The following is a 19,769-nucleotide window of genomic DNA, read 5'->3' as shown; positions in this document are numbered from 1 at the left end:
TTTATGGGGTGGAGGCAGTTCTACCCATCGAAGTCGAGATATTCTATCTAAGGGTAATCATGGAAACAAAACTTTCCGAGGCAGAATGGGTTCAAAGCCAATATGACCGGTTGAACCCTATCAAAAAGAAACGGCTAAACGCCATATGCCATGGTCAAGCCTATCAGAGGAAGATCAAAAAGGCTTTTGACAAGAAAGTCCACCCTCGAGTCTACCATGAGGGAGAGTTGGTAATGAAGAAATTACTACCAACTCAAAAGGACAAAATCGGAAAGTATGCCCCAAATCACGGAGGACCATACGTGGGAAAACGAGCCTTCTCAGGAGGAGCATTGATCCTCACAAACATGGATGGAGAAGAACTTCGATACTTAGTCAACACTGACGTGGTAAAGAAGTATTATGCTTGAAGACGTTGCTTGCATAGGCCCGCTAGGATGAAAACCCAAAAAGGGCGTCCTAGGCAAAAGTTAGGGCAAAATAAAAAGCCTGCCAGTACAAGGGTACTAGGCAAAACAAAGGCAAATTTACCCCGTTAGGATACGTCCTAAGCAAAAGTTAGGGGCAAAAGAATAAGATGTAAAAGCAAAGCAAGCAACGATCGCTTAAACCGAAAACCGAAAGGCGGTTCAAGTGATTATCTTCTAGAAGCAAGCATCTTGCAGCATCTACACTCCTGGCTCAGGCCGAAGCAATTAGGGGAACGTAAAGAGCAACAATTACAGATATAATTGTTAAGCCCAATGTATATAGCCTACCCTGGCCAGCCATTCTTCAGAAATTTCCTTCTGTATATCTTTCTGTAAAAACACTTGTGAATATCAATAAAAATATCCATTTGTTTCTTTTCTTTCTTGACCATGTGATTATGCCTCTGAATTGGTTTTTCATAAAATTGTACGAAATTCCATTAATAATCGGTCAATAAAAGAAAATTGGAGGGGTTCCTGTAAAATCCATAATCTCCTGCATAAAGGCTCACAAAAATACTCCCTCGCGTCAATGACAGAAAGTCCTCCAAGAAGAAGAGGATAGGGAGAGCCACTCACTTTTCTAAATAAATGAACAAAAGTAAAAAATTGTATTGCATTTGTGCATCACACACACATTAGTTGCACATTCAAAGACCTTATCATGAGGCAACCGCATAAAATAGAAAAATAGAAAATTGCTTGTGTATGACAGCAGCAAGCAAAATACAAAGATTCAGAAAATCAACAGCATCATACAGAATAACTGAGCCTGGAGAGGCTTGCCGAAAGAATACTCTCAAAATAACTGAGCCTGGAGAGGCTCGCCGAAATAATACTCTCTCAAAATAACTGAGCCTGGAGAGGCTCGCCGAAATAATACTCTCAGAATAATTGAGCCTGGAGAGGCTTGCCGAAATAATACTCGTACAGAATAATTGAGCCTGGAGAGGCTTGCCGAAACAATACTCCCACAGAATAATTGAGCCTGGAGAGGCTTGCCGAAAGAATACTCTCAAAATAACTGAGCCTGGAGAGGCTCGCCGAAATAATACTCTCTCATAATTTCTTTAGCACTTTTAATTTCTGTACAGCAAAAGCCAAAAGCATAAAAAAGGCAAAACACAGAAAAAGCCGAAAATAAAAAAGGCAAGGATATAGAAAATCCAACAAACAATCTGTACCAAATAACTAAGCCTGGAGAGGCTTACCAAAATAATACTCCATATCCTCCACAGTATGCAGAATAACTGAGCCTGGAGAGGCTCGCAGAAATAATACTCCCCAGAGGGAACCTCAGCTCAAGCTCACGGAAAAATCCCCAGCGAGAGCTATCAAAGCAAAATCGACGCAATCCCCAATGGAAGTGCGATCATCCAAACAGTATATACAAGTCAAAGGACTTAACACTTCCTCGGTGGAAGATAGCTCTCCGACTCAAAGCACTGAGCGAGGCTAAGCCTGTAGAGGCTTCCTAAATAATACTCTGGGACACAATAAGATCCCCAAATCCCCAATCGCCTACTCAAGAGGCATCCCTGCAAAAAGGAGAAGAAAATCAAAAATATCAATAAGTATTCCCCAAGTGGAATCCGGCTCTTAGCCAAACATCGAACGTCAAGCCGATACGCCTAACAGAAGAGGCTAATCAAAATCAACGACAAAATCCCCCAGTGGATAACAGCCTACACAGAGGCAGCAAAAAACCAGAAAATCAAGAAGAGTTACCCGAACAAGGATAACCGAGATACTCCACCAACGTCGAAAGGACGTCAGCCAATCATAAGGCACCGCTCACATCAGAAAGAGCATCTTTGTGTCTACACCCCAAGGAGTCAGAAATTCCCCATGGGTACCAACTACGCAATGGAAAGTTGGGGCACAAGAACCTATGAATGACTGCACATCCCCTAGACGGATCCCTGCGTTATCCAGCCCTCAGCGGCACAAAATCAGAAAAACTGTCGAAGCAGCATCGTGGACTGTGGAGACAACAATCATCTCAAATCCCTGGAGAGGGCAAACTCACATTGCCAATGCCGTCAAGAACACGGAGGCAGATCCTGGAGAGGGCAAACTCACCCTGGAGAGGGCAAGACTCACGCACAAGTCTGGAGAGGCGACGACTAATACTCACCCCGGAGAGGGCAAACTCACCCTGGAGAGGGCAAACTCACCCTGGAGAGGGCAAACTCACCCTGGAGAGGGCGAACTCAGCCACCCTGGAGAGGGCAAACTCACCCTGGAGAGGGCAAGGCTCACGCTACCAAAGTGACTAGAAGCGCGGAGGTATGCACCACCCTGGAGAGGGCAAACTCACCCTGGAGAGGGCAAACTCACCCTGGAGAGGGCAAGGCTCACGCTACCAAAGTGACTAGAAGCGCGGAGGTATGCACCACCCTGGAGAGGGCAAACTCACCCTGGAGAGGGCAAGACCCACGCTACCAAAGTGACTAGAAGCGCGGAGGTATGCACGAGCCTGGAGAGGCGACGACTAATACTCACCCTGGAGAGGGCAAGACTCACGCTACCAAAGTGACTAGAAGCGCGGAGGTATGCACGAGCCTGGAGAGGCGACGACTAATACTCACCCTGGAGAGGGCAAACTCAACCTGGAGAGGCTACTCAACAATTTTCCCACCTGAAGATACTACAAGTCGGAAGGATGGCTTATTCCCCGGACAATTGGGTCAACTCCTTTACTTATCAAACGGTACACCAAAAGGCCGTTTGACTAAGTAAAGGGGGGGCAGCTGTAGACCCCTAAAATTGTCCGGGTCGGAAATAAGACTCGAAGACTCTCGAAGACTGAAGGAAAGTCAGCCAAAAGGACTCCTAGAAGACCCTGGAAGACTTTAGGATGATTGTCTGTAGGTTTAGAGGTCTTAGAGTAGCTTAAAATAAGAATGTGGGAGGATTGAAGATCAATACGGCCTCCTAGAGGTTCAGTACGGCCGTACTGAACATTTTGAACTACAATACGGCCGTACTGAACTCAATACGGCCGTATTGAAGTTTTTGAACTTCAGTACGGCCGTACCAAATTCAATACGGCCGTACCGTAGTTCAAAATTTTGGTACGGGCCGTATTGATGTCAGAGGCCGTATTGCGCCTCACTCCTATATATAGGACGTCATTTGGACGTTCCTCCACACTTTCACACTCAGTTTTGACTCCCTCCTTGAGTATTCTGGGGTTTTTGAGCAGTGTTCTGCCCTAGAAATCTCTCTGGGAGTCGATCCGACGAAGTTCTGGAATTCCGAGCACTTAGCTTGGAGATTCGAACCTAGTCGAAGGGAAATCCTCCGGATTTCCATAGTCAAAAGTTTTTAGGAAGGAGCGAGCGAGCTTGTAGAGCGAGGGAACGCCAAAAAGCTTCCCAGTTTTACTCAATATATAAAAGCACGCTTCAAGAGGTTTCTTCTTAAATCCTTCCTTTTACTGCTTTCTGTGTGCATATTTAAACTGTCATCATGTAGATAGTTAATTTATAATCGCTTATAATAAATAGGGGTAATTTAGTAATTTTACGCTATTATTTTAGAAATAATCTGTCATAGGGAACCCGAAAGGGGCGCTGTGGGGTGCTAACACCTTCCCCACGCGTAACCGACTCCCTTACCCGACTCTGGTTGTAATGGCCAAAGTTGATTTATAAAATCAATTGCCTTATCCCTTTTTCCAATGTTTTGAGTAAAACATTGGTGGCGACTCCACGAACCCTCCTTCTGCGAAAACCACTAATCCATGGAGGGTCCCGCTTGGGATTAATATGGATTGGTGAGCCTTTTAATAAAATTGCTCGTTTGACGAGGTCTCAGTTTGAGAATAAGTCATTCTAGCAATCCACATTTTCAAACAAATAAAACGAGTCCAACCATCCTTCGCGAATGCCGAAAGCCCGTTTCGGGCCGGTGGCGACACTTACAAAACCCAACTTGTGCATACTATCTTAAAGAAACCCAAACTAATCAATGTCTTTCAAAAAGAAAAGTCAAATAACGAGTCTTCCTAAATAGTAATCAACCTAAGTTAGTAAAATTGTCATCTCGTCCTTGACCTCCCTATGTTGGTTGGTTGATGGTGTTGTTGATGATTGAACTGCCTGAATTATTTGCCTCATCATCTCTGGTAATTGTGTTTGCAAAAAGAGGCTAATGCATTATTTATAACTGTAGTGACCCGTTCTTTTGTCATAGGCGTAAGATTTGTAGAGGAACCTGTAACCTCTGGAGATGAAGCTTGTGTAAAGCTACTAGTTCCAAGATCCAAGCTATGTCCCATGCCATGAAAAATATTCCTTAGTTTTAGGAAAATTATTCAAAATATGACACCACTAGGCCTTAAGGTAACTATCCAATAATGCAAATGTGTCTGCTAAACTTATAGAGATAGGACAAAGGAATTTCATCCTCAATATAGGTAACTCTAGAGTCAATTATGAGCTAATTTGTAAAAAGCTCTCATAATAATTTTTTTCAAACTATTTTGGCTTTTCAGCAGAGTAGGCAACCAAACTTTGTAAACTATTTAATACTGTGTTGTGTAAGACTGTGTAGCCATACAAAAGTGCAGTGAGGAGAGGGTCTTTACTATTTGCTTTTATATTTTGGTGTCAAATCTTCTTCTTCTCTTGTGTATTTTGCATTTCAGTAAAGTAGATCACAAAGGCAGTGACCGGAAAAGAAAGGAGTGAAGAGACAAAGGCAGAGCTCATCATCGACAATTACATCACAAATGCAAACGTAAATTGCAAAAGAAGACAAGCACACTCACCGTAAAGAGCGCTTTAGTGAGGAGGAGGAGCGTAAGAAAATATACAAACCTCGGGAACAAGGCCCTTCGAAAGTCACTGAATTTGATTTCTTGAGGATACGGTTCGAAAGCCGCTGGTGCCTTTTCGGTTTGAACATTTTCCTTAAGAATAAAGGTCACCAATACAACCAAAAAATATTGAGAGGAAATTTTACGATCGAAAGAAGACAAGCACACTCACTGCAAAGAGCGCTTCAGTGAGGAGGAGGAGGGCAAGAAAATAACGCGAATTTACCTTTGAAGAAGCAAATTTCACTTAGGGTTTCGGCAGGAAACTAAAAAAATAACGCGAATTTCACTGCACCTTTCAACTGTTTTAAACTTATTATTAGATAAATTTAAATAACTTATATCTTTTTAAATGAATTTAATTTAAATTATAAATAAAAATAACAATAAACTAAATAGAAATAATACTGATAAAAATATACAAAAAGATATACTATTACAATTCTAATATAATATTATTTTAAATTCCAAAATAATATTAAAAAAGATAAATATAAGAAAAGAAATTATACACAGTAATAGGTTGTTGTTTTAATTTTAAAAATAATAAAATATTTGTATTTTAAAAAAATTACACACAATAATAAGTTGTTGTTTTAGTTTTAAAAATAATAAAATACTTGTATTTGAAAAAAAAAAAAATAAATTAAAAATGAAGTGAAATATTTAGTCTATGCAATCAGATTTGTTTTAAATTAAGTTGATTAAAATTTTTATAATTCAAACTAATGAAACAAATATTAGTTAATATTATACGTGTTTTATATTTTTTCGGAGAAAAAGTAAGTGTATTTTTTTTCTTTACACAATCATGCAATATTTATTAATTATAGAAAATACATTAGTAGTAAAATAAATACTTTAAAAAATAGTATTTCTTTTCACAACATTATAATAAAATTGTCATTTAAGATTTATTTATATATGATATAAATGTACTAAAATTACAATTGTATAAAAATAAAATAATATTTGGAACAAAAAACTTATAAAAATGAAAAGTATTATAGCATACTGATGTGGCCAGAAAGAAGAAAATAGAGTTATATTTATTTAAAAGAAAACACACACACACACACACACATATATATATATATATATATATATATATATATATAATTTAATTTAATTTAATCTAATTGGCCTTATCTCCATAACTCTCTCTCTCTCTATATATATATATATATAGAGAGAGAGAGAGAGAGTTATGGAGAAAAAGTAAATTAAAGTAAATTTATTAAAAAAGATGGAGTAAAAAAAAACATGTTGAGCAAAAAAGTTTTTGAAAAAATCGTGTGATACGTGTTTAGAAAAAAAAACTTCCTTTATATATAATATGATAATTAACAAATATCTTGATAAAATTGACTAATATATATATATATATATATATATATATATATATATATAATTTATGCTTACTTTAGTTTTTCAAATATTATATATGAAATATAAGCTAAATATTAATTTAGAGTTTTTTAATGTTGATCCTTCCAATTTTTTAAAATTATTTTTAATCCTTATAGGACTATCGTTTCTCAATTTCAATCTTTATAATATTTTTTTCTTCAAAGTTTAGTCAGTATAAATCTTTATAATATAATATTTATAGTATAAGTTTATATTTTTTTTCTTTCTAATTTTTAGTTGTTGGAACGAAGTTACATCAACTAAAGTGAAAGAAAAATTATAATATATATTTAAAGAACTAAAATTTGAAAAATGCATATTTATATGGACAAAAATAAATTAAAATTTTTAAGAACTAAAATTGAGAAAACATGAACTTATAGAGACTAAATTCATATCTAAATTCAAAATTAAGAAAACAAAACATACACGGACTAAATTATATTTAACATTTATGATGATATATATATTGGTTTTAAAAAATATATATGAGTGAAAATCCAGTTACTTCAAAAGTAACTCTTAAACGAGTTATTTAATGAATGTAATTTAGTTATATATTAAATTTCTTATTCAATAAATTAAGTCTAAAAATTTGTATACTTTATCTTTTAATCAATAATTTTATTTAATAGATAATATTAGATAATATTTAATAATTTTTAAAATTAATATTAGATAATATTTAATAAGTCTAAAAATATTTTTAAATATTCAATAATTAAAAAATATTAGATAATATTAGTCAATTTGCGAAGCTCTTGTTCTCTAAATTTGCGAGACATTTTTGAGGGTTGTGCAAGCAACGTAATCTCTTATTTGCGAGGGATTAGCGACAATACTTTTCCCTCACTAATTTGCGAAGGATTTGTGAGGAATTTGCGAGGGATATACTTATAACTCATTAGCGAGGGATTTGCGACAAGAAAACTCCCTCGCTAGATGAAAAATTCATTTTTATTTTATTTTTGTTCATAATTTGGAGAGGGATTTGCTAGGCATTTGCGAGGGCCTCAGTTCCTCGCTAAATAAGCACTAACTTTAGCAGAGGATTTGCTAGGAGATAAAGGTAGGTCGCAAAATGTTCCTATTTAGTGAGGGAATTCAGCGAGGGACATAAATCCAAGCTATTTTCTTGCTAATTAGCGAGGGATTAGAAAGGAACTGTGTTCCTCGCCAGTCCCTCGCTAATTAGCGAGCAAATAGCTTGGGTTTATATCCCTCGCTAAATTCCCTCGCTAATCTGCGAAATTCTTGTAGTGGCAAGGTTTTGAATGAGATATAATACATGTTGTTATTTCTAACAAGTGTGCTAGTGTTTCAGAAAAACATAAGTACAGGAAAGTCAAAGGAATAGGAAAGTGCATGTGCCAAGAGAAAGGAAGAAAAACATCAAGTCGGACGAAAGGACAACCAATATAAGAAGAAGCGTACTACCAGTCAAAGTCTTGAAGTATCAAATGAAAGGCCAAAACAAGACCAAATCAAGAACAAGACAAAATTAGATTAAACATCAAAGAAAGTCGAATAGTAAACAACAGACAAGACAAAGGACGACACAAACTAGAAGATACATCAGATAAAGAACAAAGTATATCTATCTATAACATTGAACAGATCAAAAGAAAGTCAAAGCATTAAACTCAAATGCTCAGACAAAAATCACAAATTAAGACGCATAGGACTAACAAACACAGACGAAGATTGCCATGAAAGTACTTAAAGAATCAAGTCTTAAAAGACTACTCAGGCATTGTCTACGGATATAAAAGAGCTCACAACATGATCAAGTGAGTAAATGAGAATAGAAAAAGAGAAATCAAGCGCAGAAGTAAAAGCATGCATGTGTCAGAAAAGTACTTCACTTTTTCAGATAAGGACAACACTCTACAACTACGTGACTGGAAAAGGACAAAAAGGTTCCTAGATCTCTGCTAAATTCAGACACAGCTGCTAACAAGGTAAAGAAGTCTTCATGCAAGGTCTTTAAACAAGAAGCAACATTTAATGTAAGATCTTAAGCATTAAATGAGAAGATCAAACTAGTCATGAACGACTATATATGCTTCAACGTATACTTGCAACGGGAAAATTCTACAAGGACTATATATATCACTACCTCAAACTGAAAAAGGTTGGCTTTTTAGAGAAGGTATGCAAAGAGTGATAAGAATCCCATGAAGCAACAAAATCAGAGATAGATCGTAAAGAGTCAAATGTACCATAGTGTATTCATCTCTATAAATTAAGGAGTTCCAAGCATGTGCATCTTAGGAACAAAAGCTTAGTGAGTGTACAAATTTTTGTATCCTCTCTATAAGAGTAACCTAAGCACTCAAACCAAATCTATCTAGTTAATATTTGTAAAGCCTGAAGAGGCTAGGGAAAGAATACTTGTAAAGCCTGGAGAGGCTTGTCAAAGAATACTCACTGCGAGCCAGAAATGGCTAAGTAAAGAATACTAGCATTGATGAATGAAATCAATGGGCCAGAAGTCGGTCGAGAATACTCACTGGCAGCTAGAAGTGGCTGATTAAAAAATACTAGCATTGATGAATGAAGTCAATGGGCCAGGAGTTGGCCATACTAACTAAGAGCCAGAAGTGGCTGAGTAAATAATACTAGCATCTGCGAGTGAAGCTGATGAGCCAGAAGTGGTTGAGAATACTTGGGACCAGGAATGGTCGTGACTTGGGTGGTTTATAATACTCACTACGAGCCTGAAGAGGTTGAACAAATAATACTTGTACCTCATTGATTATCTAGTGGAACCCTTCATTTGAAGTAGACTAAACGTAGCTCAGTTTGAGTGAACCAGTATAAACATACTTGCTCTACACTTTAATATTTTAGAAGCACTTTATTTGATTGACCCAATATATTGAAAACTTTGTCTAACACTTATCGTCCATTAAAATTATCTTCATACAAAAACCACACTCGTTTAACTTGTTATTCTAAAGAACGGTTTTCGTTTAAGAAATATTTTTCTTAAGCAGACGATAAAATTTCTAGACACAAAATATTGATGAACCAATCCTAGGTAGTTCCAGTTGGCAATTACCAATATTATTTTACTAGACGAAAAAGAGCCTTCTTGTGAAAAAGTTTTTAAAACTCCTTTGTTCACACACACACATATTTAACCCCCCTTCTATGTGTTTTCATCTAACTTCAATGTTAACTTAAGTTGTTTTGAGTTTCTAATGATGTTTTAAGTTGTTTATCAAAACTTTGAATTATGGAATCCTTAAGTGATAGGTTGCTCAAAGTTGTTTAAGATATGGTCAAGTTTGACCAAGAAATTGGAGATGCATTTAAGGTTTTTAAAGATAAGAACTTCATAAGTTCATTATCTCACCCCTCGGAGAGAAATTATAGAGAGAGAGAGAGAGAGAGAGAGACTTTGGAGCTAAGGCAAATTCTTTCTTCTTTATCATCTCCTAAAGATGAGTTGGCATTGTAGAAGTTGGATTCAAGCTTATGGAGCTTGCATTAGGGTTTGAGGTTGTCTCTAGGGAACTGAGTTGTTCGTTTCCTTTTCCTTCATTTCTTTCTTTCTAGAAGCGAATTGAGGAAATAAAAGCTTGTTGTCTAATTTTTTAAGTTGAGCTGTGTTTTAATACTTGTTGTTTTATCCCATTGGTGGTCTGAAATGTTGATTTTGAAGATTTTTGTTGAATATGAAAGGTTGGAGTTTTGTGGAGATGGAACTCAAAACCCAAAGGTTGATAATTTATAGTAAATTCATGGTTGTATGTTGTAATTGTGACGGTTTTCAAGTTTTTTTCATGATGTTTAGAAGCATTTTGATGAGTTTCATGTGGTGTGTGGTGGCTAGATAAACTGGGAGAATGTACACACCATGTTGGTATAGATCATTCTCGCTTCATGAGCCTTCATAATATGAAGGCACAATACCCATAAAATATGCATTCTCTCTCAGCAACACTTGGTAACTCATTGAAAAGGCTTGATCATGAATCAACTTATTAATGCCCTATTAGGCAACACATTGTCGTTGGGTGAGCCTTGGTCATCGGTGTGACCTTGATTTTTTGTTAGCATTGATCTATGGAGCAATAGCTTTTGGTGTCTTGTTGAGTTGTGTGTGGGCTGCTATGCGAGAGTTGACTATGGTTGGTGCACGTTTCAAAACTCATTAAGCCACAAGTTGACTAAACGAGCTAAACACTTTGCAAAGATTCAATTTAAAAGGATTTCCCAAGGGGCTAGGTATCACTCAGTCAATTCTAGCAAAAGATTTTTTGGTTGCTAAGTGAGCCATAGCTTACTCAACGAGAATGTTTTATAGGTGTTTAGTTGCCTAGTGAGCCATAGCTTGTTCAACAAAAATCTTATTTTTAAAACATAAAGTTAGATGACTTGCAATGGTGTGCTATGATGTTTTTGTGTTGTAAGTTGCCCACATATGTTGTACTATTTTGATTGGTGATGATATTTGATGGAGAGTTGCATTGTTTTTTAAATGAAAGACAAATATTGTTTATGTTGTAAGTTGTAAGTTATTTGTGTAGAAGTTAAGTTTCCTAAGTTGTGATGATGTGCTTAGTGCATGCTTGAGTTGAATTTGAGCATAAAAACCATAGGAGAATGAGTTGTTTTGAATTGAAAGATCACATTATATGGATATGTTAGGGTGTTATGAGAGCCTAATGTTGGAAATCTTCAATGAGAAGATTAGCTCCTGAAATGAGTGTTGCTTTTGAAAAGTTTATCCTTTAAGTTTTTGAGTTAAAAAAATATGGTTGATGAGTCAAACCATACTTGTTAGAAGAGAACAATAGAGTAAGGGATGAAATTGGGGGTCAAAATCCCTAACTAAGTGTTGGAAGGGTGCACAATAGCGAGGGAATAGTTAATGAGTTAATTCCATTTAGGACTTGGTTGATGCATACTAATGTCGTGGTAAAATCGCACCAAGTTGTTTTATGCCTAACAGTTGTATTGTACCTTCATATTTTAAGTGGCAACATTTGAGAAACTATTCTTAATTATTTATGGCTATTATGCATGTTTAGTTATATTTATCACCTAAAGATGTCAGGTAGAGTTGCTAAGTTGTAAAGTTATGCATCTAAGTTGAATTTGAGTATTTGTGCAGGATATTAACATTATTGTTCAAGTTGATTTTGAGTTGTTGTATGTTTTATGTTGAGAACATGTTGTTGTTGTTGTTGTTGTTGTTGTTGTTCTTTATTGAGATCAAAAGCTATAAAAACCTCAAAATTTGTTCTTGTTCTTTATTGAGATCAAAAGCATCATGTAAATTCAATAACATTTTGCAGCTGCATGAATTTAACCAGTAGAAGCCAACTAGTGGATAGCATGATTTCAACAAGCATACTTCTATTGATTTCAGCTCTTAGAATTCTCCACAATGAACAATGAGTAAATGATTGTAAACAGCAGGTTTTAATTCAGGAAAAAAAAACTGTCAACTAGAAAACAAATTTTAGCAGAGAAAGTTCTTTAAAATGAATATTCTTAACATAACATGTTAATTTTTTTTATATTAATTTAAATGATGGAAACTTGTCCCCAAGGATTTAATCAGTGCAACTGTCGTATGGAAACTTATTCTGATTTCACTTTGCAGTACAGTAGAGACTTCTCTATAAATCTTTCTTAATTCAGTGTACAGCCAAAACAAGCCCACTAAATCATTATCACTGCAGTCCCATTGTTTTCTAAAAGGATAGTATCAAGTAGCATTTTATTATTCATGAAATTACCACTCTAGTTACAAAACATGTTCTTAATAGGGATGTAAACAAGTCAAGTACAGTGGTGTTTTCCAATCCTTAATAAAATAGCATACCTAATCAAAAACTGAATTAAGGTCCCATTATTGACATTATTTTAAATTTGATATTATGTAAAACATTATAATATGAAAATATGAGTTATTTTCTCTAAAATAATTTTAAAAAATATGACAAGTTCATGTTAAAGCTTTTGTTAAGTTTAAAAAAAAAATAATGATTCAAATTTGCTTCAGTAGTAAACTGATGACCATGAAAGCATTAAGAATGGGTGAACTTATTATGACCATAAATAATATTAATTTTACAAAAACTATAAAATCAGAAACATAAATATAATTAAAATGAAAATTTGAAAAATTTTCATGAAAATTTTCATGAAAATTTTCATACACACAAGTCCTTTTTTTTTTTTTTTATTATTTATACACTGGCTCTATACACAAACACACACATTTTTTTATTGTTCATGGAATAGATGAATGTAAAGGTTTCGGAGATGTCAGGTACCGAGGTTCGAACCCAAAACCTGCTACACCACAGTAAGCAATTTGTTGTTGTTGTTGTTGTTGTTGTTGTTGTTGTTGTTTTTGTTGTTGTTATTTATACACTGGCTCTATACACAAACACACACATTTTTAATAGTGTTAACATCAAATTTGTTTTATATAATCTAATTATCAAACAAACAACAATGAGGTTAAATTAAATTTGTTCATGAAATTCTCGCCGGTAATTGAATTTGGTCACAATTTATTCAACTAAGTAGATGGGTTTGGCATTCACTCTAGAGAGTATGAAGGAGGAAGCATACCTTTGTAAGCCACCATGCTTTAACATCGAGCATTTAAATACAGGTTCCAGTTTTATAAAACGTGGATCAGTGCCCTCTCTATGCATATAAATTTCTCGCAATACATGAGGAAGAGGAACCTCCCAACTGCAATTGACAAGTACAAACAAAAACATAAGCCAACCATGTTGCAATGTTCCTCAAAATCACTGAAACTTGATAAAAGGAACTCGCTTCTGCTGTGAATAAGCAATCAGGTTATCATTATGAAGGAACAAGATTTATCAATTTATTAGCAGTATCTCTACTATAAATAATTTCATAGAAGCATTAAATGACAATTCCATGGAACATAAAAATTTCATAGAATGGCATCTCTACTTCACACTTGCATAGCCACTATTGAAATTTATGATAAAATTAGAAGAAAAAAAATCTGTATGGTTACAAACAGCACAAGAAATTATGAAGTTAAATAATGAGAAACATAAACTTTCAGAATCCTATAAATATAGAATATAAATGTCTCCTCATTTTCCATCCTACAGGAAAAATTAGACTACAACATTATTTTCAAACTGATTTTAGTGTTTCAGAAAAATATGACTAACAACCAGAAAATTTTTTCACCCTTTTGCCTGGGAAACACTTCCTGCGTATCTTATGCACCATCGTTTGCATATTTTATTCAAATTATAACAACTTTCAATCCTAATTATCTGTTTTTTTAGTAATTGTCCTTTGTCCATTATGTCTCCAAGTTTTCATGAAGTTGGTATTATACACAGTATATTGAGTTTTGAGAATTCTAAGAGAGTATTTGGTATTTCTAAAGATTGAAAATCCTTCTGTTTACAATACTTGAATGCATTTATATAAGCTTAGAGCAATGGCTGGTGCCAGCTGTGAAATTATGACTGTCACTGAGACAGTTATAACTATCTTGCAACAGATTAACTGAGCTACATTATGTAAGCAGATGGGACAATCCACAAAAGAAAAAAAAAAGCCTAAACAACTAGACTAAAAGAGAAATGATATTCTCTCACACATTATTACACTATAATAATTAGAAACAATTATTTAAAATATCCAAATTTCAAATACTTCAAATCTAATAAAGGTGACAGCAGTAACAACATATAAAACAGTTAACAAAAAGAAGAAATCGCAACAGTATCATGAAGAACATAAGCAAAAGGAGAATGAGGCTCAAGACATCTTACACTTCCAAAGATCCATTTCCCAACAAGACAGCCAGATGGCCCATTCGGTATTTTCCAAAAGAATCAGAAATGTTAGTAGGTCGCCATTTCACATCCCATGCCACTTTTCCATTATGAGCTAGGCAAGAGACTAATCTAGGCAAAGTTATATCCTCTGGAATAGAACAAGTAGCTGGTTGAGCTTCCAATTCAGAGGTACAATGTGGTTGATGATTTGCCTCATTTTCATACTGTACTGGCTGACTTATGCCATGGCCATATATGTCCTCAGTATGATTGTTTTTTAATCCACTGCTTTTAACAAGAGTTGTTGAAATAGTATTGTAGGCAGAAACAGCTTCCTCGGCATGCCTTTGCTTTGTAACAGAATATTGTTGCATAGCATATTCATTGCAATTGTCATGAGCCACATCTGGAGAAAGCAATTCAGTTGAATCTTCTAGTACTTGAACATCAAGAGGCATAGATTCATTCTCACAATTTGAGCCATCTTCTATTACTCCTCTTGAATTTGATTTAGGTCTTCTTCTAGGCCTCTTTATTACTGCTGATTTTTCATTTGTCTCATTATTTCTTTTAGCTCCTCTTTTTCTTTTGTATGTAATAAGAAGTATTTCTTCATTCTTTTCAAGATTCTCATCGGAAGCAGGAAACTCGGTAGAATTTTGTGCAATTTGAACATCACAAGCTGACTAGTTCTGGGACTCACAATTCATGTCATCCACTGCAATCACTGTGGAATTCTTTCTAGGTCTTCCTCTAGGCCTCCTTTTTTGAGTCAATTTGTCATTTGGGCCTTCAGGAAGTTTTTCTTCATTGTTTTCATGATTCCCATCTGGAGTAGGAAACTTAGTAGAATTTTCTGGAAATTGAACAGCAAGAGCTGGCATATACTGGATATCACAATTCATATCATCCCCTGTTGTCATTGTTGGATTCTTTCTTGGTCTTCCTCTAGGCTTCTTTATTTGTGTTGATACGTCATTTGTACCACCATCTTTTTCATTACAATCCATATCATCAACTGCTATCACTGTTGGATTTTTAATAGGTCTTCCTTTAGGCCTCTTTATTTGTGTTGATTTGTCATTTGTGCCTCCATCTTTTTTATCACAATTCATATCATCTACCGCTGCTGGATTTTTTCTAGGTCTTCCTTTAGGCCTAGTTTTTGGTGTTGACTTGTCATTGTGTTCCCTGATATTTAGAAGACACCATATTTGTATGACACCTCTACCAGTAAGTGGGGCACCCATCTTGTGATAAGAAGAACCAGGTGGATGAGCAGCAACAGCAATAAACTAAAACAAATATCACATAAAAGGTAATTTAATGTACAAGGTTTACAATAAAAAAAAAGTACATTATTTTCTATTTCTATATCTAAAGGGCAAAGCTTAGTGCATCAGTTCATTACATACAAAAACAAATGTAGACAAACAAATGACAGAGCCACAACATTATTCCAAATATGCATGTAAGGCAGGTCAGTCAAAACTACAATAGCTATGGCATCTTTATGTTGAACTGCCACATGCCACACCATTGGGTTTTTTATCATGGACACACCCTGTAACACTGTGTCATGAAGCCATAAGTGCAACTGACAACACTCTTTAAAGTTTTAAAATAAAATTAGCTATCTACTTAGGAAAAAAAACAATAAGTTGTAAAATAACATTAACTTAAAAACTCGACTTTCTTATGCATGTGATAGAAATTGCTTGAGCATCAATCATATGGAAAAATAAAATTGCATAGAATCAATAATCTTCAAACATCTTTATTCACTACCAATAAATAGCCCTATGACTTTGCTATTTTGTCAACACACTACTTCAATTAGCCAGTCATCCTTAACATGTGAGGCATCAGAACCATCACACAAACAGAATTAACCATTTGGATTACATTCAAGCAACAAGACTTCTCATTACAGCAGCAAAACAAAAAAAAAATCTACAATAAGGCTTGATACATGTGTTAAACCCGAAAAGGAAGAGAGAAAACCAAGTACCTCACATTTAATTGAACAATCAGGCTTTTCATGTATCCGAGGACACCAATCTAGTGCCCAAACAGAGCCTCCAACATTCATCACAAAATCTCTGCTCCAACAATGCTTTAGTTTATTAGCAAGTTCAAAGATAATTTTTATATGATTAATACAAACATGAACTATAACTCCATAGCAATGCCAATGAATAAAACAACACAAATAGCTATATCTTAGCCATACCTGCATTCCTGAGCCTCGGCCTCCCCAAGTTGCTCCTTTTGCATATCATGCTAAAATAAACATATACAATGAAAATGTGTAGAGGTAAATGTTTGAGCAAATTTATATTGCTAAGATTAGCCAGGAAACAAATAAAGAAGTATACAATATGGAACAACTTATACCTCAGGTGTGGAGGCAGATGAAAATGGAGGCAAATTAATGGTACTGACATATTTTCCCACAGAACAATCAGGGCTCTCAAGTCCGTAAGCAAACTTAATTTTTCTTGATGGATACTTAAAATCTCTCCATTCTCTGCACATTAAAAGTAAACAAAAATAATAAATTAAGGGTTTATTTGGAAACTTCTAAATTCTAGATATCTAAGCACATTGGACAGCTTTTAAATATAAGGCCTTTTGTAACTACTAAAGTGCAAAGGTTTTTGTTTCACATTATATAGTCCAATCCAATCACAAACTGTCATATATGGTAACTTTATTGAGTTTGTGATTTCTATTAGAGAATAGAATAATAAACATTATTATTCTATTTTCTAATAATTTCCAACTAGTTGACACTTATTCAACTCTTTTCAGATATAATTATCAGAAAAACCATTTTAAAGTTGGTTTTGTTATGCAGAAGATAGTTGATACAAATAAAGAATTTTCATTACACACATACACAAAAAATAAAATAAATAAATAAATATGCATCATTAACAATCAAAATTGGCACACACACAAACAGGAAAATAGACATAGTTGAAAATCCATACATACACATACATTATGCCCTATGATACACACATACATACATGGATTTGCTAATATAATACACACTTATTTATTTGGTATACATTAACGAGCTACATGGTAGGTACATTTTATATAATCATAGTTATAACTTAATAACATACTCCAACTAAAAATCAAGCCGTTGTAAGCAAATCCCAATATATATACACATTAGTTAGTACCTTAAGAAAGTGACTGAAGAAGACATTCTCTGAATCTCACTCTGGTCAAAAGCAGCACCGTGTTCTTCTTCCCCGCAGAGTCTGGCAATGGTGTCCATGTCTCGGAAGAAACTCTCAACCGAGAAATCAAACGGAGAAATCCTAAAACCGCAGGTAGAACTAATATCATCGCCATCGTTGACGGTTGCAGAATTTGGTTCCTTCACAGCACCTGTCTCTGTCGCTTGATTTGTATTCTTGTTTTTTTTTCTTCCCCTTGAAATCGAATATTTCATCAATGCAAGCATTTTCGTCTGTGTCTCTCATTCCTCTATGGAATAGATGAATGTAAAGGTTTCGGAGATGTCAGGTACCGAGGTTCGAACCCAAAACCTGCTACACCACAGTAAGCAATTTGTTGTTGTTGTTGTTGTTGTTGTTGTTGTTGTTGTTGTTGTTTTTGTTGTTGTTATTTATACACTGGCTCTATACACAAACACACACATTTTTAATAGTGTTAACATCAAATTTGTTTTATATAATCTAATTATCAAACAAACAACAATGAGGTTAAATTAAATTTGTTCATGAAATTCTCGCCGGTAATTGAATTTGGTCACAATTTATTCAACTAAGTAGATGGGTTTGGCATTCACTCTAGAGAGTATGAAGGAGGAAGCATACCTTTGTAAGCCACCATGCTTTAACATCGAGCATTTAAATACAGGTTCCAGTTTTATAAAACGTGGATCAGTGCCCTCTCTATGCATATAAATTTCTCGCAATACATGAGGAAGAGGAACCTCCCAACTGCAATTGACAAGTACAAACAAAAACATAAGCCAACCATGTTGTAATGTTCCTCAAAATCACTGAAACTTGATAAAAGGAACTTGCTTCTGTTGTGAATAAGCAATCAGGTTATCATTATGAAGGAACAAGATTTATCAATTTATTAGCAGTATCTCTACTATAAATAATTTCATAGAAGCATTAAATGACAATTCCATGGAACATAAAAATTTCATAGAATGGCATCTCTACTTCACACTTGCATAGCCACTATTGAAATTTATGATAAAATTAGAAGAAAAAAATCTGTATGGTTACAAACAGCACAAGAAATTATGAAGTTAAATAATGAGAAACATAAACTTTCAGAATCCTATAAATATAGAATATAAATGTCTCCTCATTTTCCATCCTACAGGAAAAATTAGACTACAACATTATTTTCAAACTGATTTTAGTGTTTCAGAAAAATATGACTAACAACCAGAAATTTTTTTCACCCTTTTCCCTATATAGATTTATTGTTAAAAGTTTGCACTTGCATAAATAAAAAATGAAAATACACTGACCAAGATGATTAAAAAAGAGTATTAACTATTGCAACTATTTATTTTATGACAGAATTTTACTTGAGCTTTTAAAATAAACTATGTAACTTAACATACAATATGGATACCTGAAATAACAACTATGATACACCATGAAATAAATAACCAGCTACCTAAATAACTACTAGAATACACGATGAAATAAATAAACAGCTACAACACTAACTACAATATAAACTAAATTTTAGGCTAACTTTGACAAGTTTTTGCCTGGGAAACACTTCATGCGTATCTTATGCACCATCGTTTGCACATTTTATTCAAAATATAACAACTTTCAATCCTAATTATCTGTTTTTTAGTAATTGTCCTTTGTCCATTATGTCTCCAAGTTTTCATGAAGTTGGTATTATACACAGTATATTGAGTTTTGAGAATTCTAAAAGAGTATTTGGTATTTCTAAAGATTGAAAATCCTTCTGTTTACAATACTTGAATGCATTTATATAAGCTTAGAGCAATGGCTGGTGCCAGCTGTGAAATTATGACTGTCACTGAGACAGTTATAACTGTCTTGCAACAGATTAACTGAGCTACATTATGTAAGCAGATGGGACAATCCACAAAAGAAAAAAAAAAGCCTAAACAACTAGACTAAAAGAGAAATGATATTCTCTCACACATTATTACACTATAATAATTAGAAACAATTATTTAAAATATCCAAATTTCAAATA

The 19,769-nt window shown here is 34.5% G+C and overlaps 1 protein-coding gene across 1 annotated transcript; it reads right to left on the bottom strand.

The window, feature by feature from the left end:
• Positions 1-15,197: 15,197 nt before the first annotated feature.
• Positions 15,198-18,761, bottom strand: LOC145955895 (uncharacterized). Its single transcript, XM_083071277.1, has 4 exons — positions 16,914-18,761; positions 16,750-16,799; positions 16,528-16,618; positions 15,198-15,811 (listed from the first exon to the last, which is right to left on the bottom strand). The coding sequence occupies exons 1-4, from the start codon at positions 17,052-17,054 to the stop codon at positions 15,203-15,205; spliced, it is 891 nt and encodes a 296-aa protein (XP_082927403.1). The 5' UTR covers positions 17,055-18,761; the 3' UTR covers positions 15,198-15,202.
• Positions 18,762-19,769: the final 1,008 nt, after the last annotated feature.

The sequence above is a fragment of the Cajanus cajan genome, chromosome 3 (genome assembly GCF_000230855.2).
Source record: "Cajanus cajan strain Asha chromosome 3, NIPB_CcT2T_4, whole genome shotgun sequence".
Lineage (NCBI taxonomy): Eukaryota > Viridiplantae > Streptophyta > Magnoliopsida > Fabales > Fabaceae > Cajanus > Cajanus cajan.
Note: the sequence above shows the minus strand (reverse complement) of the source record. Positions and strands in the feature narration are given on the sequence as shown.

What these genes read in the sequence shown, in the direction of transcription:
- LOC145955895 (XM_083071277.1), bottom strand. Translation starts at nt 17,054, where the DNA reads ATGTGCAGAGAATGGAGAGATTTTAAGTATCCATCAAGAAAAATTAAG. An exon ending in GCCGAGGCTCAGGAATGCAG is followed by an intron (nt 16,619 to 16,749) that starts GTATGGCTAAGA and finishes TTGTTGGAGCAG; the next exon opens with AGATTTTGTGATGAATGTTG. An exon ending in ATTGTTCAATTAAATGTGAG is followed by an intron (nt 15,812 to 16,527) that starts GTACTTGGTTTT and finishes TATTTGTTTTAG; the next exon opens with TTTATTGCTGTTGCTGCTCA.